Source organism: Antedon mediterranea, chromosome 8 (assembly GCF_964355755.1).
Source record: "Antedon mediterranea chromosome 8, ecAntMedi1.1, whole genome shotgun sequence".
Lineage (NCBI taxonomy): Eukaryota > Metazoa > Echinodermata > Crinoidea > Comatulida > Antedonidae > Antedon > Antedon mediterranea.
The window spans coordinates 1,877,295-1,897,166 of NC_092677.1; the positions used below are offsets into that span (position 1 = coordinate 1,877,295).

Consider the following 19,872-nt stretch of genomic DNA (forward strand, 5'->3'; position numbering starts at 1 on the left):
ACACCGTTCATTTGTTCTTGTATGTCACATATTAAGTGTCCTCATTTGTACATTATTTGATTTCATTTAATAGATATCAATTTTGGGTTTAGTTGAGTTCTTGTAACTAATATTGATAATATTTAGGTTTGGTTTATTATAAAATAACAAGGATAAATCATAACTCCATGGATAAATGAATCCGTATTAATTCGGCTAAATTTAATTTTTTATCAAGAAGGAACATTTATTTTTGAAAATGTTTGCCAACTTCTTTCTTTCCGTGTTTTATGTTTGTGGGAATGTAATATAGACCCAGGATGATGATGCTGATAGGTTTACTGTTTTTACCTTTGACCTCATGTTGTGCCAGTTTGCTGGATTATAGCCTGGTTTGTTTCTAAGCTCAGACACTGAAAAGCCACTGGAGTGAAACCAGTGCCTGAAGCAGATCAGATTGCAGGATTGTTACTGAAAATTATTTGGTGACCTGTCACAAACACTTATGCCTAGGCTGTGAGAAGTTTTGGAGCAGGGATTATTTGTTGGCTAGCGCGGGTATTTCTGAAGAGTTACTATTTAGAAACTGGCTTTCATTATAACACATTTTGTTCATTCAGTGGATATGATATAGTTTTACTGTAAAGTGTTTAAAGGAGTTATCACTTAGATATTATATCAGTGGTATTTACTTTGACAACAATACAATAAGTACTTTGTTTGGAAATATTGGAACTATATGGTTTTATTATTAAAGTTATTCAATAGTATAGTGACTGGATAAAACGTGTATAATAATAATAATATGGAATATTTATTTTATACCAGCAGAACATGTCATAAAGAAGGTAAGTTTGAAAAGGAAGACAACTTAATAATACTGTATAATATAAGTATTGGAACTATAATGTTGTTGTATGTTATTAAAGTTATTCAATAGTATGGTGACGGGATAAGTGTTTTTTATTTTATATAAGAAGAAAAACATTAATAAAGTCTAATGAAGGTAAGTTTGAAAACTGTAAATGAATTAAGACTTATTTTCCCATTAAATACCAAGTGCAGTAATTCAATTAAATCCTAATCAACAACTTCCTGATTGAATTACTGCAGTAATCACTGAAGCATTTTAACTGTTAACAAGTAAAATCCAATAGTTTAGGAACTTACACTGGTTTTGGTGTAATCTTCATGTTTATACAGTACTATGTAACATAGTTTGTAAGTTGAACAAAAATTTTTCTCATCAACTTTTCCAGAAGAAAGTAAATGAACCTTTTATAAGTCAAAGATTGTTCAAAACCTTTCTCAGAAAAACTGATTTGGAATATAAACAGTTAAGTTCTATAATCTTCTGTTTAACATATTCATATATTAACTTGTAAAAAGAAGGAGAGAGAAAGAAAATGTAATCAATAGTTGATTATAACCAACCTATATTAATTATATATATTCATGATCAATATTTTTAGGTAATATACATACTGGTGGTATTATGTATTACTTTGCACTGTTCTCCAGTTCTATAAGCATACTCCTTCCTAATATATCTATATATCTTATTGATTATTGTCAACAACATAATTTGTCCATATGTAATTAATAGATTATTATAATTAGTCCTTGATTTTCTAAGCCAAGTTACAAGCTTGTTGATAAACTTTACTCCTTAGAAAAATCCCACTGGAGGCCACTTCATCACCTGTTTTGCCTGTTAGAAGAAAAGTGATTTAATGGCCTAGAACAAAGACTTGTGTGATGTGAGATGCCATATATATTAGTGTTGCTTGGATTTAAGAGACCCCTATGCAACCTTTTTCAAAAGTAAAATTTAAAAATGATAATAAAAATATAATCTAAGAGGTCAATATACTTTACTTTTAAAGAGAATTGTGTTTATGATGTTTAACAGATGGGGAGGAATGAAAAAATGATTTTATTTTCAATTATAAAAACATAACTCTCAGTTTTTGACAGTTTTCTGATGTAAAAACTTTTATTAAATTTAGCAGTTCATTAAAAATGATTAAATTATAACTTGGTTGTAGCATGGAGAAATAATCTCCATGGTTGTAGGTATTATCATTCAAATCATGTTATCTCCGAAGGTTACAATACAATAAAGATATAATTATTAATTTGTATAGTGTAGAAAATAGGATTAGATTTTATTAAGAAATAAATCTGTAATTTATACAAACTATTTTAATTGTCCATAAAAAAATTCAGCCTAGTAACTTTTTGTCCTGTATGCAGATCTAGAAGTCTACTAGAAAGAATTAATTATCATTTTGATTTATGTGGTATAGTAGTACATTTCAGTATCCTACCTGGTTGATGAACTAACAACTTAACATAAACATCCTTATGACGTCAATTGTATTCATTTTACAATTGATTACAATCTTTTCTATGAATTTCAGATATATATCTTTATGTCGTCAATAATGTTTTCCTTTTACAATTTATTACAATCTTTTTCTATGAATATCAGATATATATCCTTATGTGGTCACACAATTATGTATTCTTTTTTTTACAATTTATTACAATCTTTTCTATGAATTTCAGATAAACATCCATGTCCTGTGAATGTCAACGACCTTATGATCCTAAACCATTATCTTGTCTTCATCCTCAATAATCTGTTTCTTATCCCAACCTTTTAAATTCTTGATAAAACTTCTTTTTTTTTAAAGTAGTAACAAAATAGCATGATACAGCGATTCTACAAAGTAACAAAATTAACTTCTGAATTGGATACTAATTTTAAGTTTGAAATGTTTGTCATAAACAATTTTTGTTCCAAAATTATTATTTCAGCAACAAATACAACATTCCGTTTGATAAGACTCTTCATACCGTCTTTTTGGACAACATCTTTGTTAGAATTTATAGGAAGTTAGGTTAGGTACCATGTCAAACCAGTAACTTAACAGTACTTTTGTTTAATCTTTTTGAACCTGATAAAATTGTTTAGCAATCTGCTTTTCTTTAGTGTAATCCTATACACTTTTTGTTGCAGCGACTGCCTCATAAACCTTTGAAACAAGCTACAGTAAGATCAAACATTATTAAATTTGTGGGAAAAGCATAGATTTATTATTATCACTAAGTTTATATGATAAGCCATAATATTAAAAATATACAAAATAAGATTAGGTAAGACATACAACATTATTTATGCTGAATACTATGAGAAAATGAACATAAAAGAATGTGTACCAAGAGAGAACATACACTTGAAAACAAAATGTTTATGAACTGGATTGAGTATTAAAATCCCAAAGCTGTATCATTGACAGATTTACTAGGTTCAAGTTATAAGAATTATTATAAAGAAGTGTGTTGTGTTTCTTTTCTTCCTCATTCATACTGAATTATTTGAACTTTACCCAGAGTTCATAAGTTTGTGATTGGAGAATTTTGAACTCATTTTCTGTACTTTTTTTTAAAGAAAGAACAATAATTAAAACTGTTACTTTAAAAAGCCGAGTGGAGATTTTTCTGAGAAATGTTGTTTAAACTTCATTTCAAAGTACAGATATTTCAGTATTTATTTAGTTATTATTTGATTCAAAAGTATAATCATAGACATCTCATCCGATATCTTCATTCGCAGACTTTATCGTAAACAGATTGTTTTTAAATTTTGCTTGAGAAATTCTCAACGTACACCAATTATAAGACAATTGAGAATGAATTGAATGGCTTGAGAGAATTGGCCAGATCACAATTATAGATTTCGCTTGTTCTATAGCTGAGATTAGACCGCGATTAGCGAGAGCTTTTGCAAGATTACTCACCAATTCCTAAATAATCATTTAAATTCCCTTATTACCCACTTGTGTTTACTATTATTGAGCAAAGCGGCCAATAAAGATTGCTCCAAGAAATATTGATATGATTTCAATTATTTCTTTGCCCAAGTGAGGGAGATAAAATCTGTTGAAATTCTCCTAAATCATTTTTTTTTAAACTTTAATAGTTTTCTTCTTTCAATTCAAATTCAAAGTTAACATTTTTATATCTTTTCCATATGACATACAAAATGTAAAATCTTAATTTGGTAATTACATTTTAAGAAATAAAGATGTAAAAATTCAGAAAGTAAACTTGTTTTTCTTTTGGAAAACATATGACTAAATGTTGCTATATAAGTTGCACAATTTTTATTTGAAAAACAGTGAATAATACATTATCAGAAGAATTTTAGTCAGACCACTCTCCATTTTAGACAGAACAGTTGGGAATAATATTTTAATCTAATTTATCCCTTTATGGATATAGCTACTAAAAAACCATTGTTTATAGCCTATTAACTACAAAAACCTAGCCGCAATTATATTGAATCTTTTTAAAAGAAGAGAGGTCTTCTGTACAAGAGGCATTTTAAAAATTTATTTGGCGTCAGTGTGGAGAAGAAATTGTTAAAAGTGCAAGCAGTTTAACAAATTAATTCAATTTGGAGTGTTTGAGTGGGAGTGGATGTGTGGATTTGTGTAACAGTACCTACTGTATACTTTCTAAATTGAGTATAATTCAGTCAGGCTGCTCTCTCTGGTCTTCTCATTTCTCCATTTATAAATATTTGCATCACTCAAAGTTAGCTGAAATATATAGTTAATTTACCTAATAGAAAACATAGAAAGATAATAAAAGTTGATCTGTAAGTTATTTATTTATTAAAGGAATCAAAGCTACCAGTATTTAGAAAGTAGAGATTTTATATCTCGAACCCAGACAATATACTTCAGTAGATTCTATACATCATAACATAACAATTGGACATTTACTTATTTTATTTATGTTATTTATGTATTACAATTGTTTGTTTGTCGAATAATTATTTGTACTACCGTACGTATATAGAAATGATTTGTTTATCAAATCAAATCATTGTTTGTTCCATTTATAAAATTGTGTACATTGAAAAATAGTTTTCCTCGACAGAAAATATGGTAAAACAAACAAAACAATCACAATTATATCATACATTTTTTTTTCGTCTTTTGTGCAATTACATTATACATTAACATTGTAAGTTGTTAATAACAATTATTAAATATAATCTTATAGCAATAGTTTTCACTTCTTCAACAATATATTCAATTATATATTTAATTAAGTTCTAATAATGTCCAACGGGAATTGTTGGTGTGACATTTAGACCTGTGTGAAACAGGTTTTATTTCAAATTCAACCTCAAAAACCGAAATCTCTTGTAACTCTATCCTTTGATTCTCTTTGTGTTGCCGTGGTGATTAAAACACTGAGGGGTATGTAATTATCAACATGTGGCTTAAGTTGTTAAGTTTCAATTTAGTTTATTTCTGAAATTTGAACTTTGACATTGAAGAAATCGTCGAAATTACTAATTTTTGTTTGGCTGCTTCAGTTAAAAATTAATAACTTAATTTTTGATATTGTAAAAACACAAGACTAACTGTCCCAATGATATTAATTAAATTAAATCATAATGTATTTCTTATTTCCATGCTATTTAAATTTTTTCTTTTTGTAAAAAAATAGAAATCTAAATTGTTTTATCCCAAGTATATTTTGTTGCTTTGAATTATTACAAAATTAGAACATAGCTTTAAGCAGTACAGCTGACATTAGTCGACTTTTTGCATTTTTAAGTCCCTCTAGGCCACAATTCGCTAATACCCTAAGCCATGCGACAAATACTTCATTTGACATTGGCCATGTTAAAATTATGTCCACTGAATTAACGAGAACAGGTTACGTGTCTTACTAACTTTTTTCCAAATGTTCCGCTCCATTGCCTCAGGCTTCAATCTTTCTCTGTCCAGTAAACCAGTCAATGATACTTTGTATCATATAATTCTTCCAGAGGGCTGAAATTCCTGAGGTCAGAGTTTAAAGTTTAAATGTTGTTTGTTGTTTTTTTTTTGTTTTTTTTTTATTATTATTATTATTATAACTTAGTTTTATGTGAATTTGTTTTTATTTTCTTGAATTTTTTCGATATTGTACTAATTCAAAATAAATCTTATGTAATGTAAACTCAAACTAGTATTTTCATTTATTTCAGGCCAATTATAAGAACATGATGATAAATGGGTTATAGATCTATTAGCAAATATGATTACAAGAAGAATTGTGTTGTCGTGTTTGACGTTGGCAACGTTTTTAGCCAATGTTCATCGATGCAGGGCGCAAGGTAAGGATAAAAATGTCAAAACAATACATTATCACTTTTATTCTTTTACTATTAAAATAAAAAACAAAACAATTGAAAAATTGAAATGAAATTTCATCTGTGTTTGGTAATATAATAATTCAAATATTAAAATGTTGAATCATACCATTTTCGTCTGGACTATATTATCATTCTTCAAGCAATTCGAGTAATGCACTGCAATGCCAACAAAGTATGTTAGAATCTTTAAGAATTCTGAAATTCGCAATATAAAGTCTAGTGTTTTAAAAATTGGAACGATATCAGTTAAATTATTCTACTATTGTGTATGGAGAAGTGACAACCTTTACTGTGACCTTGGCTGATTGGAAAAACTCTGCCTCTGCCAAACACAATCAGAAGTTACTAGGTGACATCATTACCATTAACCAATCAAAATGCTTGATTTCTTTCCTTAGCTAATACCACTGTTGCATTTTGCTACTCCCCTGTTGATACACAGTTTTATTTTCTCTTCTGCCTCCTAAAGAGACTATTTGAATTCACAGCAGGCGGGCTGGTTAATCGACGTGAGGTGGAGTAGATAGCGTGCCGATGCAACTCATATCATTTTAAACCTGACCCATCCAATATGTATTTAGGAATTGATGCGTAATGTCGTAAATAGTTACTGTAGCAAATGGACTTGATTTATTTAAACTGACTTGTTATTGCTTAATATTTTTAATCAATTTAATACCATGCTTAAGTCACCAAAAGTATTGAAACATTTCTTCTTAATAGGTTACCAATATTGGTAAGAAATCTGTGATTTTAAACAAATATATAAAAATTACTTACTGTAGAATATTATAATATGCTCTTTTAAAATCATATGACATGTATATCCAAAGTATAACTTTAAGTACTCAAATTATTTTTATAAATATATAGGGGGGGGGGGGGCAGGAATTTGTTTATATATAATAAAAAAATATATATGCAATTAATTGCAACTTTTTGAGGGGTTGGGTTAGGCCACACATGTATGCACTGTTTTAATTTTCAGTGACTGTCTCACAAACTTCTACATTGAAACAAAATAACATTTAAAAATAATTGCACTAAAAAAAAGTGAATACTGCAATTACTGCAGATGAAGCACCCTCATTTTTTACACTGCAGTAGAATAGTTTTTTCCACATTTATAGTTTTTGTAGACAGTAGTCTTGACTTACATAAATTTATCATGTTCTGTTTTTTTTATAGACGAAGCACCCTCATTTTTGAAAGAACCAAGTTCTCAAGTAGTAAAGCCTCATAGTCGTGTGAGATTAAAGTGCGAATTTTCGCCAAAAGACGCTACTGTTCTTTGGACATTTAATGGACAGTCCTTGCAAAATACCTCAAATGATATAGAATTTCGTCATAATCAAATAATTATTAACTCTTTTCGGAGTAATGGACTTAACTCTCATGTTGGAGAGTATCGCTGTTTTGTAAACACAAGTATAGGATTAATAGTAAGCAGAACTGCCAAGTTACAAAAAGCATGTAAGTATTTCAAAATAATTGATTGTCAATAATATTCTATAGTATCAAGTTGATAAAATATTGGTGTTGAGTTAAGTTACCAAGCGGTTAAATATGGATGTACAGTAGTACAGGCAGCTCTCCCAATACCAGACTCTCTGAAACCCAGAAACTCTCCCAATACCAGACATTTCTTTCATTTTTACCTTTAAACACCATTTTGAATACCAGACTTTCTGGAAAACCAGACATATTTGGCCAGATCAAATGTGTCCGGTATTGGGAGATTTGACCAGTGTACCCATCTGGCTTGAGTGAACTTTAAAGAACCCACTGCATCTTTCAGAAGAGTAAAGATTTTCTTTTTATTTTAGATATTAAAAGGTTCAAGTTAAAGCCTCAACCACAGACCTCAACGTATCTAGGGGGAACGGCTGTGATCCATTGTAACCCACCAAAAAGTGAACCAGAAGCGATTATACAGTTTGAATATAATGGACAATTAATAGAAAACACATCAGGTAAGCCAAAATGGTACTTTATTTGGTATCTACTAAGGTAAGATAGGAATCCCTCAAACAATTATATAACAATATACATAAGCAATTACTAAACTACGAGTCTGTTTAAATGGCCTCATGGTTGTCTTTGTCCAGAGTTACTATACTATATATTTCTAGGCCATGTGTTTAAGTTTGAAATATAGATTCGTGAGAGAAAAAGAAAAACAAATTGAAGGAATCAATTTTTTTAAAGGAATAACTAAAACAATATCTGTTTTAGAAACCTATTCTTTGAATTGAAATAATTCATAAAATAGTACAGTTTGTCAACACATTGTTGTACATCACTTTATATCTGCTATTGTTTGTATACAATTTATACAATACTCAACCTTTATGTTCTAAATACATTTAATGATGGAAAACATATTTAAAACAATTTTAAAATATACTGTATGATGTTTTTGCTTTCAATTATGATGAATGTAGTTGAACGACCTAAAATGAAAATGTTATCCAAAACAGGTGCGTTACTTTTGACCCTAAGGAGTCAAAATTATAAAACCGATTCATCATATTTGTTGCTGTGTAGATTTTGAGTGGATAAGTCTGTGTATGAATAGTTATTTAATGAGTTATGCCAAAGGCTTGTCCATACTCTAATCCCGCACCTTTCCTTATCTTATCTTTTTGATAGATCGCTGTTATTGATGAAAGTTTTTTTAAATATGCCCCTCTCAAAACTCCGGAGGTTACGCATAATGGGCGTCTACACCAGAATTTAGTATGGTGTGCGCCCTGTAAACTAACAGAGTTTTGGTAGGCGATGTAGTAAAAAGAAGGGACAGGGGGAGAGAAATATAAATTGTTGAATTCTGACTGTAGATAATTATTTCAATGAATGTTAATTCATTCAGAGAAACTCAACAGTTCTTTTCAGAACTAATATATGTGGTGTACCGCTAACATTTGATTTCGCCATCCAAACCTTCAAACAATGAATGTTAATTTGTCGTTATTTTTTTATATATTAGAACGTCATGTAATATTAAAATCAAGCAGTCTTCAAATTCATAATGTAACTGAGAATGATGTTGGTACCTACACATGTACCGGATACAACACAATATTAGATGAACGAAAAAGAGCAGAGTCAAGTACTGAACTCATTATAAAACAAGGTAAGATCCCAGTCAAAAGTGATTCCAAGTAAGGATTCTAAGCCTAAACTCTTGGTATCGGGCATGGAAAAAGAGAAGGGAAAGAAACATGAAAATATTTAGTTCTTTGTTTTTTAAATCCTGTATTACTTTTGTTCATGTAATTTTTTATATTTTGTACATAATTTAGTTTTTTTTCTAAATGGGCCTATTGTAAAAAAAAATGTTTTTCTTTAACTTTTATTTTACGCACCTTCATTCAAGAACTATGCCACTGTTTCAAAAGTGTAGCTTCCAAATAAATTATTTAATATTATTACATGTTATGTTTGTACCGTAATATACAAGCGGGGACATGACCTCTTATAAAATTAAGTACCTTTGGCATGTAATGTCTGTTCCTGACGTGTATGTCTAATTAGTAGCAATTACAATTGTTCTATTTTGTTGGCAGATTCTGGTGACTCACTTAACATTGTAGATGTCTCAGGAGCATCTGTGTTTATTGGTGAAAATGCCGTTTTAGGATGCGTATCGGAGGATTATTACGTACGGTGGTATCGCAAGGAGGACCAAATGCCAGATAAGGTGGAACAAAAGTGGGGCAATCTTTATATTGAGAACGTTAGAAAAAATGATATGGGAGAATATACTTGTGTGTCATATTCAAAGAATGGAACTGTTACTATGGAGAAGAATGTTCATTTACAAGTTAAAAGTAAGTTTAGAAATCATATATGTTACCACATGTTAGGTATGGTGTATAAAGCTCTGTCTACAATATCAAACTAGTTTGACAAAAAAAAGTGTGATGTGCCCAAATATGGTAGTGATTTGACATCATCATGTCCATATATGAGCACATCAAATTGTTGACACATAAAGTGTGATAGTGTAGACAGAGCTTAACACATCAAGTTGTCATAATCACAGTAGCTTGGTTGACATGCTTGATTACCAATCTAGGCAAAAATACTAGAGTTTCAAAAGCAATGTCTGTGACAAAATGTTGGTATTCATTGATGGTTCAGCTTTCTGCATGCTAGAGTAATCAAAATACTTAACTTAAATGTTGTTAATTTTCATGTGAACAGAGACTTAAATGTTGTTAATTAAATAAAAAAAAATCTTTTCAGTCCGTCCTGCCATCAGAAGTCCACCAAAGGATACGTCTGTAGATCCCACAATGACGCTTTCGTTAAAATGCAGTGTTGTTGGCGATGAAGATGACATCCGGTGGTTGTTCAATACCGTTCCTATTGACCCTCTAGACACAGACTACATTGCAGATGGTAAGATTCCATTAATGCCATTATATTTATTTATTTTATTTATGTTTAATTAGTGTGGTTTTTCCAAGCAAAACTTAAAATCTTAACAAAAACTGACATATCATCTATGCTTGGCAATCTGTAGCAAATGTGGGCGCATTTTTTACTTGGCGACTTCATTTCATTTTGACCAAAACACAGATACAGAACAGAAACAAAGCACAATGGTCAGGGGCAACTAAAGTAAAACAATAACTACTCAAAGAGTCAGTTGCCACTTGAAGAGTCTTTTTGTACTCTCTACACTTTTCCTCACAATTGAATCATTCCGTTCATTGTGCTATCTAACAAAAATATATTATATTTTTGTACTCTTCCTCACAATTGCATCATTCCATTCATTGTACTATCTAACAAGAATTATATATTTTATTTTTGTACTCTCTACACTTTTCCTCACAATTGCATCATTGCGTTCATTTTACTAACAAGAATATATTTTATTTTTGTTTAGGTCGACAGTTAAAAATAAAACAACTTCGAGTGAAACATCTTGGAATGTACCAGTGCTATGTTGAAAATGAACTAGGCTCTGCACAGGCTTCTGCTCAGGTCAAATTTACACGTAAGTGCAAAAGAATACTTGATATAAATTAATTAACAATTAATATTTTGTTTTGTTTTATGTCTGAAAAAATAATTGTTAAAAAATAGTTTGTTGAATATGCCATTTTAATGTTGAATGACATTCATTCACCTTGACTAAAATTGGATCAAAAACAAAATGATTGACGTTATAAAACTGTAATTTAAAGAAGGAAAGCACAGTTAACCAGAAACCCATTGTCTTTAAGTCAATGTGTTTCTTGTTAATGAAACTGTTTATGTCTGTCTTTTATAGATGGGATCATTATTTGTGTATTTTTATCAAATTTTGATTGAATATTGTTTAAAAGCCAAATTTTAAGGAAAAAAGACTTAAGATGAAAGTTAATTTATTTTAGGTGGATATGCGTTGCCGATGTTCATTGAGAAACCTACCAACATGACTGCCATTGAGCATGAGCAAGTGTTTTTCGTGTGCAGATGGCATGGCCAACCATTCCCATTCATGCAGTGGTGGAACCCTAATAATGAACTAGTCAGAAATGGCCGCCGTTTCTTTATTGATGGAGACCCACAATCAGGTAAATTAAAGAGATACAAATAAAAAACTAGAAAGGCACTCAGAGAGCGTAAACCTCCCCTAGACATATGAACATTGAATCGTGTGTTCTCATACAGCTATGATACCGTCCTTTAAAATCTTGTGAAAATTGGGCAATAACTTTTTGAGTAATCCTGCTAAAAAAAAATAGAAAGAAACTTAAATACACATGTGTAACCTCTCTCACCATTCTGGCAAAAAGCTAAATCAAAAGGGTAAAGTAAAGCAGCCAGAAAACACTATTCCTTCATCAGAAAATTAAATTTGTTATGTTATTTAATTTGTTCAGCTGGACTTGAAATATCTAATGTACAACCCCAAGACGCGGGCTGGTATACCTGCTCAGTAAAGAACTTAGTTGGTGAGATCAGAGCAAGAGCCTATTTAAGTGTCATAGGTAAGAGCAAGTAGCACAATGCATTATCATTGGCACTTATGTCTATATATGATATGTTTGAGAGAAGCAACTGGCCAAGTTGTTTAAAAGACAGACCATAATATATACATATCAGCAAGCGTTCAAGGCACACACCAAGACAGACCATAATATATACATAATAGCAAGCGTTCAAGGCACACACCAAGACGGACCATAATATATACATAATAGCAAGCGTTCAAGGAACACGCCAAGACAGACCATAAGATATACACATCAGCAAGCGTTCAAGGCACACACCAAGACAGACCATAATATATACATATCAGCAAGCGTTCAAGGCACACACCAAGACAGACCATAAGATATACACATCAGCAAGCGTTCAAGGCACACACCAAGACAGACCATAATATATACACATCAGCAAGCGTTCAAGGCACACACCAAGACAGACCATAATATATACACATCAGCAAGCGTTCAAGGCACACACCAAGACAGACCATAATATATACACATCAGCAAGCGTTCAAGGCACACACCAAGATAGACCATAATATATACACATCAGCAAGCGTTCAAGGCACACACCAAGACGGACCATAATATATACACATCAGCAAGCGTTCAAGGCACACACCAAGACAGACCATAAGATATACACATCAGCAAGCGTTCAAGGCACACACCAAGACAGACCATAATATATACACATCAGCAAGCGTTCAAGGCACACACCAAGACAGACCATAATATATACACATCAGCAAGCGTTCAAGGCACACACCAAGACAGACCATAATATATACATAACAGCAAGCGTTCAAGGAACACGCCATTATTTATTATGATTGTTTTTCAGGAATGAATGTTAAAATACCTACTACCCAGCATACACCTTTATTACCAACCAGGCAGCCTATAGAGGGCGCTTTTAGCGATGAAGCACTGACGGTGACAACCAATAACGTGCAACAACCAATCAAAAAGGGAGCAGGTAAAAGATTTTTTAATTTTCACTTTCACTATGTTTTATTTTACTGTTTGTTTACGGTAGTGTGATATATATATATATATATATATATATATATATATATCATTTTCCTAATGTTACCTTATTTGTAAATAGTATTTTAACTTTGCCTTTTGCAATTTGATGTATTTTTCTTTGTTGTTTTATTGTCTTAATTATACCAAGCAAAGCGAATTTCCATTTTCTTGAATCTTGAGTTTACCTGATATAAGTCGTAAATCATTGCCAAATACTAATTTAATTTCAGTGCCTAACTCACCTAGTAAAGCGGTCGTATCCCAGGTGACCGACTCATCAGTGGATATCACCTGGACCTTTGAGGATGACCCAAATGCTCCGGCCAGTGAGTTCTACATCCAGAGGTTAATGGTGCGATCTGTTGGAGAGTGGATGAATACATCAGAAACAATTCCATTGAGTGCCCGTGAATACAGAATTATTAATCTCACTCCAGGTTAGTATATTTTTTAATTTTTTTCATTTCATGTATTCGTCTCAAAACAATAAACAAAACAATAAAATACACAAACATAATACATAACAGCCAGAACATGAGACAGGGCACCCAAAAAATGAACTGAATCACTGTCAGATGGGGACCCTTAGACATAAGAACAGTACAACAAATACATTTTAAGATATATAAACTGTCTAAAATATGTAAATACTGTATATTCATATTAAAATTGATTATAAAACAAATAAACCGATTAAAATTCAATACTATTAGTAGTCAGTGTTATTTTTCATTCTTAATTGGCTGTAATGTACTTACAAATAATCATTATCATTATTTTTGGCAAAAAAATATTACGATTGATTGAATAAAGTTCAAAGAAACTCAATTCAAAAAGTTTACCTTTGACATGCAATTAATTGTTTGAACTCAAAATAGTTATTTTTAGTAGAACAAATAAATGTGTTTGTGTTTTCAAAATAAATATAAATACATTTTTCATTCACAGGAACAATTTACCGATTCCGCGTACTTGCGGGGAATCAATTTGGTTCTAGTGAACCAGGCAAGACATCGAATCGGTTCCTTGTTGGTAACGAGACACCCGGTCCTCTTCCACCCGCCCCACCAACTATCACGAAATGTGAGGCAGAAAGTGGAAACTCTATCATTGTTGAATGGAAGGTAATAACATAGTTACATTCTACATTCATCACAATCGACATCTAATCGTGATTGGTCAAATTACTTGCGTTAAGCTATGTCCTTGTATTGCCTCCAAGTGGGAACTACAGCCCTTTGAGGTTCTTTAAACTTTGATTTTACACTACATGTAATTCATATTACGTTATATTTGCACTGGTAAAGTCATCTATTTTGTCATCAAATGTTGAAATTATATTTTTTTTACAAAGTACAAAAGTGATTTGGAAAATCAACCAGTTGATGGGTTTTTTATTTATCACCGAGCCGATAGAGATGATGACGACGAATATGAGGCAAATATGATTTATGACACTGAAATAAATCGACACATTATCAAGCACTTGGAGAATGACATGTTGTATGACATCAAAATGGAAACGTACAATGCGGCTGGCAAAAGTGGATTTAGTAACATTATGTCGGTTTCCACCGATTGTAAGTAGCTTCTTTCTTATGTGGGTTCATCCTACTTTTATTTCTTGATTGTAAGTAGTTGATAATGGCGAGCTTTCACCTGAACGTAAAGTGGAGTTGTTGATTGAGTGGAGTTGTGGCTTGGTGGTTATGATGCTTGGCTACCAATCCTAGGGTTCAAGTCATGACAGGATTTTTTCTAATGACATTTACAACTCCACTCCCAAAGACTTTTATTTTAGAGCATCTTGTGTATATTTTTCCCTTGTGAACGGAATTGCCACCTTTAAGAATAATAGTGAATGAATTCACTTATGGTTATCTTTGGCAATTTGCCTAGATATATAAACAAAGCAAAAATCTATTTCCAAAATGTAACGCGCCAGCGTAAGCTCCGACCGCGTAAGCCAATCGATCTGCGTATGTGTAATTACAAAAACCGTACATGTGTCGAGAACCTTATTATTTTAAAAACACAGTAAAAGCTATACATTAACCGAAGGGTATCAAACATGAAATTATTCATTACATTTTGACGGTAATTTAACATACTGTGACTGTGGAACAAAAGAATGGTGAGATACGTAGATTATTTATAATAAAAAATTCTATTCTAATTTTATGTTATTTTATTGTTATTTCAGCTGTGAATATTGGATCATCTTCAACTTTTATGAAGCCAGAGTACAAGCCACCTGTTACACCTAAGTCACCAGTAGACATAGCACCAGAAGTACCGTACAATAACGGTAGTGGTACCACTGGAGCTGGTAAGATGTTATTTGGTGTATTACTTTTAAAAGTACTCATGTTGTTTTTAAGTAGATTGTTGTATCTGTATTCGTAACGTACAAACACCATCTCTGCTTATCGCATACGTTGGTTAGGGTCATGTGCAAAAATATTAATTTAAGTGGGCTTTTGAAAAAATTACTTTCGATGTCAATAGTGTTCAGTTGGTCTTTAAAAGTGGCAATAGTTGTATTCAGATTGTAGTGCCATTTTGTGTTATAAAAACTACAAACCTATGTTAAACACCATTCTTTTGCAATTCCTCTGTGCATCCTGCTACATTGATGTATTTATCAGCCTGCTGCCTCGTTTAACTTGTTGATGCAGAAATAAAAACAAAAAAAGCCTACGTTTTATTGAGCATTTATGTTTTTCTTTTTCTAGATAAAGAGGAGATCTTGTACATTTGTATTGGTGTGATTCTAGGTGCCTTTGTCATAATCTTTATCATGTTTGCTGGAATGTGTATCTGGAGATCCAGGCAGCCTAATGGAATGTTTGCAGGTAACATTCTACTGCAGTTACTGCAGTAACATTTTTTTTTACTCTTTAAACTGTTTATGGATATATTATTTAGCAAATTGTTTTGAATAATTGTTCGCAATGTTTATTACAGTGACTACCTTATATTTCATATGTTATATCAATAAAAGTATTTACTGCAGTAACTGCAGAAGAATTATTTTGACATTATCACTTCATAGTTCCACATTGGTATTTTTTAGTATTGTATAATATAATGACCTGTAAACATTTGTTCTTGTTCTGTAGCTATTAACTGGTCCCAGGGATACTATGGAAGGTCACCACCATATTCAAAAGGATCACAAGATATTAATAACCGTTACATGAATGGTTGTCCTGGTTACGATCAGCAATATAAAGGTGGTCCTTACAGTATGAAAAATGGTCATCTGGAACCAAGACCTCTCTATCTGATGCCTCAGGACACAGATCTTCCAATCGACGTTTCTCAATATCTATCCGCCGAAGAAAATGAAATAAATCAAACTGGATTAACTTTAGGCAGTCAACACGGGACATTAGAACGACGACATCCAACGTATGTGCGTCCAGTGAAGCGTGAAGACTTGAGAGTGACCCCTAATGGTGTTGTTTGTCGACCTACTTACAGTTGTAATGGAAATATTTATCATGATAGTTATAGTGATATTTCTACTATCAGAGATAATAGATATAACAGTAACTGTAATTTCTGTTGCCAAGCAACCAATGAAGAGGTCAATAAATACATGACCCCTAAAGATTCCCATGATTCCTTAGCTCATGAAAATAAAATAAAAGGTAGGTTATTTTTATTTTTTAGTAAAGATAGTTTTGTATGTTTTATTTTTGTATGCAACATTGTTTAATTTTCATAAATGTACAATTTTTCTTTTTTTTTTTCTTCCAGAACTAGATGATCATACAACAGTTCCGACTTCAAATAATAGCCGACAAAGACGAAACAGCGACGACAACACTTCAAACGAAGACACTGCCATGTCACGCTCCCGTTCATCGTCTGCCAATTCTAGCCAATCTACTCGCAGCATTGTTGAGTCGGATGTATAGTAACACCTAATTGTGCGACCTTATTGTAAATGTGTAAAATTATTAAAGCAGATAGTTAGTAATTTATCTGTAAAACTTGAGAAATATTTGTAATATATGCGTATGTATCATTTATTGTATGTTGTGGTATATATATATAAATTTCTATTTTAACCACATTTTATGTTTTGCTGTATTATGTCATTTGCAAGTGCCGCATAAAAATAAAATGATAAAAGTTCTAGAAAAATTATTTAAACAATGATTTAAACTTTTATGAGGAGTTGTTAAAGTTATCAATTTTGTGTACAGAGATTGTGTGTGAGTATTTAGTATATTTTTATTGACAAATTGAGTTTTAATGATTGAATCAAAACAATTGTGTCAAATTGCAAGCAAATATTGATGTAAATGTTAACTTGCTGTTAACAATCGGGAGGTTAAGGGCTAAAAAAGCCACATAGGTTTGAGGGCAGCACTTGGGTCATATTTAAATGAGTACGAGGAATTTATGTAAAATATATTTCTGCTGTTTTATAGGAAGTATGGTATTGAAATTTCCTGAAAATGAACTGTTTTGTGATAACATGCTATCAATTTGGAATAATGTTTTTATGTTTTAATGACTATTTTTGATAGCTATTGTCAGAGAATAGCAACATCATTACTTTTATTCTTATAAAATGCTCGGATTAAGGTTGCGAAGGAAAATATTTCTTGAAATTATGATATAAAATACCTTGATGTTACAGTATTAGAAACACTGGAGGGAAAATACTTAATATATAAATATGCAGACTTTTTAAATATTTTTACATTTGAGCATAAAAGATATAATACATTGTCTTCAATTTTATAGTAGGGCCTATTATTATTTTTAATAATGCAGAAAAACAAAATGTATTTTTATTAATTGTCAAAACATTTTTTGTAAATAATTTTTCAAAAATACCTAAACAAAATTATATTTTTGGTTTAAATCCTAAATTAAATGTGTTTATGACTTGATTATATGTAATGAACGACGTTAATGTACAACAGAACAATTATAATTACTACTACATTGTTTGGTAACAATTTCAAGACATGTTTTTTACAATACCATCTTATCAAATAAATGTTTTTATTGTTTACGCGAGCACTTGCTACCAAAAGTTGATGTATATAAGGCCACGCCCATCTCATTATTTAAGAACATTTTATATTGTAATTATTATACTAACACCTTATAAAATGCTGTGCAAACTTCCTTGTATTCAAAATAAATTATATTAGAAGCTGTATATAGGGGGTTAAAGGGAATGAACATTTGGTACTTTTATTTAATGCAAAGGGTACTGACTAAAGGACCGTATTATTAGTGACAACACTACTAAAAATGCGCTGAATAAAACATGTGCAAAACGAAGGTTGTATGTCCGTCTGTCTTCATGAGTATTGAGAAATCATCGTCATCAGTTAAAATGTGTCATTATCATCAAAATAATTAACATTTGTATCCTTTATATATTATTAATATAATAATCATTAATATAAAAATCTCATCATTATAATTATCATTGCCATCACTTTTATCATATCATAATCATAAGGATTATTATTTTTAAAACAGGAGGGGAATCCAGGACCGCTAATAACAAGGGACCGATACTATCAAGGAACCGGCGCGCTATTAGGGGACCGCTAAATAACAAGGGACCGCTAATAACGAGGAACCGGCCCGCTAATAACAAAGGACCGCTAAATAACAATGGACCGCTAATAACCATGGATCGCTAATAACAAGGGACTGCTAATAACGAGTGACTGCTAATAACAAGGGACTGCTAATAACGAGGAACCGGCCCGCTAATAACAAAGGACTGCTAATAACGAGTGACCGCTAATAACAAGGGACTGCTAATAACGAGGAACCGGCCCGCTAATAACAAAGGACCGCTAAATAACAATGGACCGCTAATAACCATGGATCGCTAATAACAAGGGACTGCTAATAACGAGTAACTGCTAATAACAAGGGACTGCTAATAACGAGGAACCGGCCCGCTAATAACAAAGGACTGCTAATAACGAGTGACCGCTAATAACAAGGGACTGCTAATAACGAGGAACCGGCCCGCTAATAACAAAGGACCGCTAAATAACAATGGACCGCTAATAACCATGGATCATCGCTAATAACGAGGGACTGCTAATAACGAGGGACTGCTAATAACGAGGGACTGCTAATAACGAGTGACTGCTAATAACGAGTGACTGCTAATAACGAGTGACTGCTAATAACGAGTGACTGCTAATAACGAGTGACTGCTAATAACGAGTGACCGCTAATAAAAAGGGACTGCTAATAACAAGGGACTGCTAATAACAAGGGACTGCTAATAACGAGGAACCGGCCCGCTAATAACAAAGGACCGCTAAATAACAATGGACCGCTAATAACAAGGGCCCTAATAACGAGTGACCGCTAATAACAAGGGACTGCTAATAACAAGGGACTGCTAATAACGAGGGATCGCTAATAACGAGGGACCGCTAATAACGAGGGACCGCTAATAACGAGGGACCGCTAATAACAAGGGATCGCTAAGAACAAGGGACCGCTGCCTAATAACGTAATAGTACAATGTACTCTTATTTCTTCTTCTATTTTTTGTCATTTTACGTTTTCAATATAATGCCATAATGTGGAAAACGTCGCCAATACCAACATTCACCAAACTGCCAAAAAAAACCA

General features: G+C 31.9%; 1 protein-coding gene across 4 annotated transcripts in view; it reads left to right on the forward strand.

The window, feature by feature from the left end:
- LOC140056646 (cell adhesion molecule-related/down-regulated by oncogenes-like) overlaps window positions 1–18,543 on the forward strand; it is a 47,276-nt gene extending 28,733 nt beyond the window's left edge. For 2 of the 4 annotated variants that reach the window (XM_072102091.1, XM_072102090.1), the window contains 17 exons: window positions 6,038–6,166; window positions 7,394–7,678; window positions 8,032–8,178; window positions 9,195–9,341; window positions 9,775–10,038; window positions 10,457–10,612; window positions 11,106–11,216; window positions 11,596–11,778; window positions 12,088–12,195; window positions 13,043–13,177; window positions 13,461–13,667; window positions 14,179–14,354; window positions 14,585–14,810; window positions 15,434–15,559; window positions 15,966–16,085; window positions 16,353–16,886; window positions 16,996–18,543. In XM_072102091.1, the coding sequence (XP_071958192.1) occupies window positions 6,088–6,166; window positions 7,394–7,678; window positions 8,032–8,178; window positions 9,195–9,341; window positions 9,775–10,038; window positions 10,457–10,612; window positions 11,106–11,216; window positions 11,596–11,778; window positions 12,088–12,195; window positions 13,043–13,177; window positions 13,461–13,667; window positions 14,179–14,354; window positions 14,585–14,810; window positions 15,434–15,559; window positions 15,966–16,085; window positions 16,353–16,886; window positions 16,996–17,156 (3,165 nt within the window). In that variant the 5' untranslated portion in view covers window positions 6,038–6,087 and the 3' untranslated portion in view covers window positions 17,157–18,543. Of the gene's footprint in view, window positions 1–811; window positions 828–6,037; window positions 6,167–7,393; window positions 7,679–8,031; window positions 8,179–9,194; window positions 9,342–9,774; window positions 10,039–10,456; window positions 10,613–11,105; window positions 11,217–11,595; window positions 11,779–12,087; window positions 12,196–13,042; window positions 13,178–13,460; window positions 13,668–14,178; window positions 14,355–14,584; window positions 14,811–15,433; window positions 15,560–15,965; window positions 16,086–16,352; window positions 16,887–16,995 lie in introns of those variants that run through there. The other 2 variants (XM_072102092.1, XM_072102093.1) reach the window with 2 other exon arrangements.
- The last annotated feature ends 1,329 nt before the right edge of the window (window positions 18,544–19,872 follow it).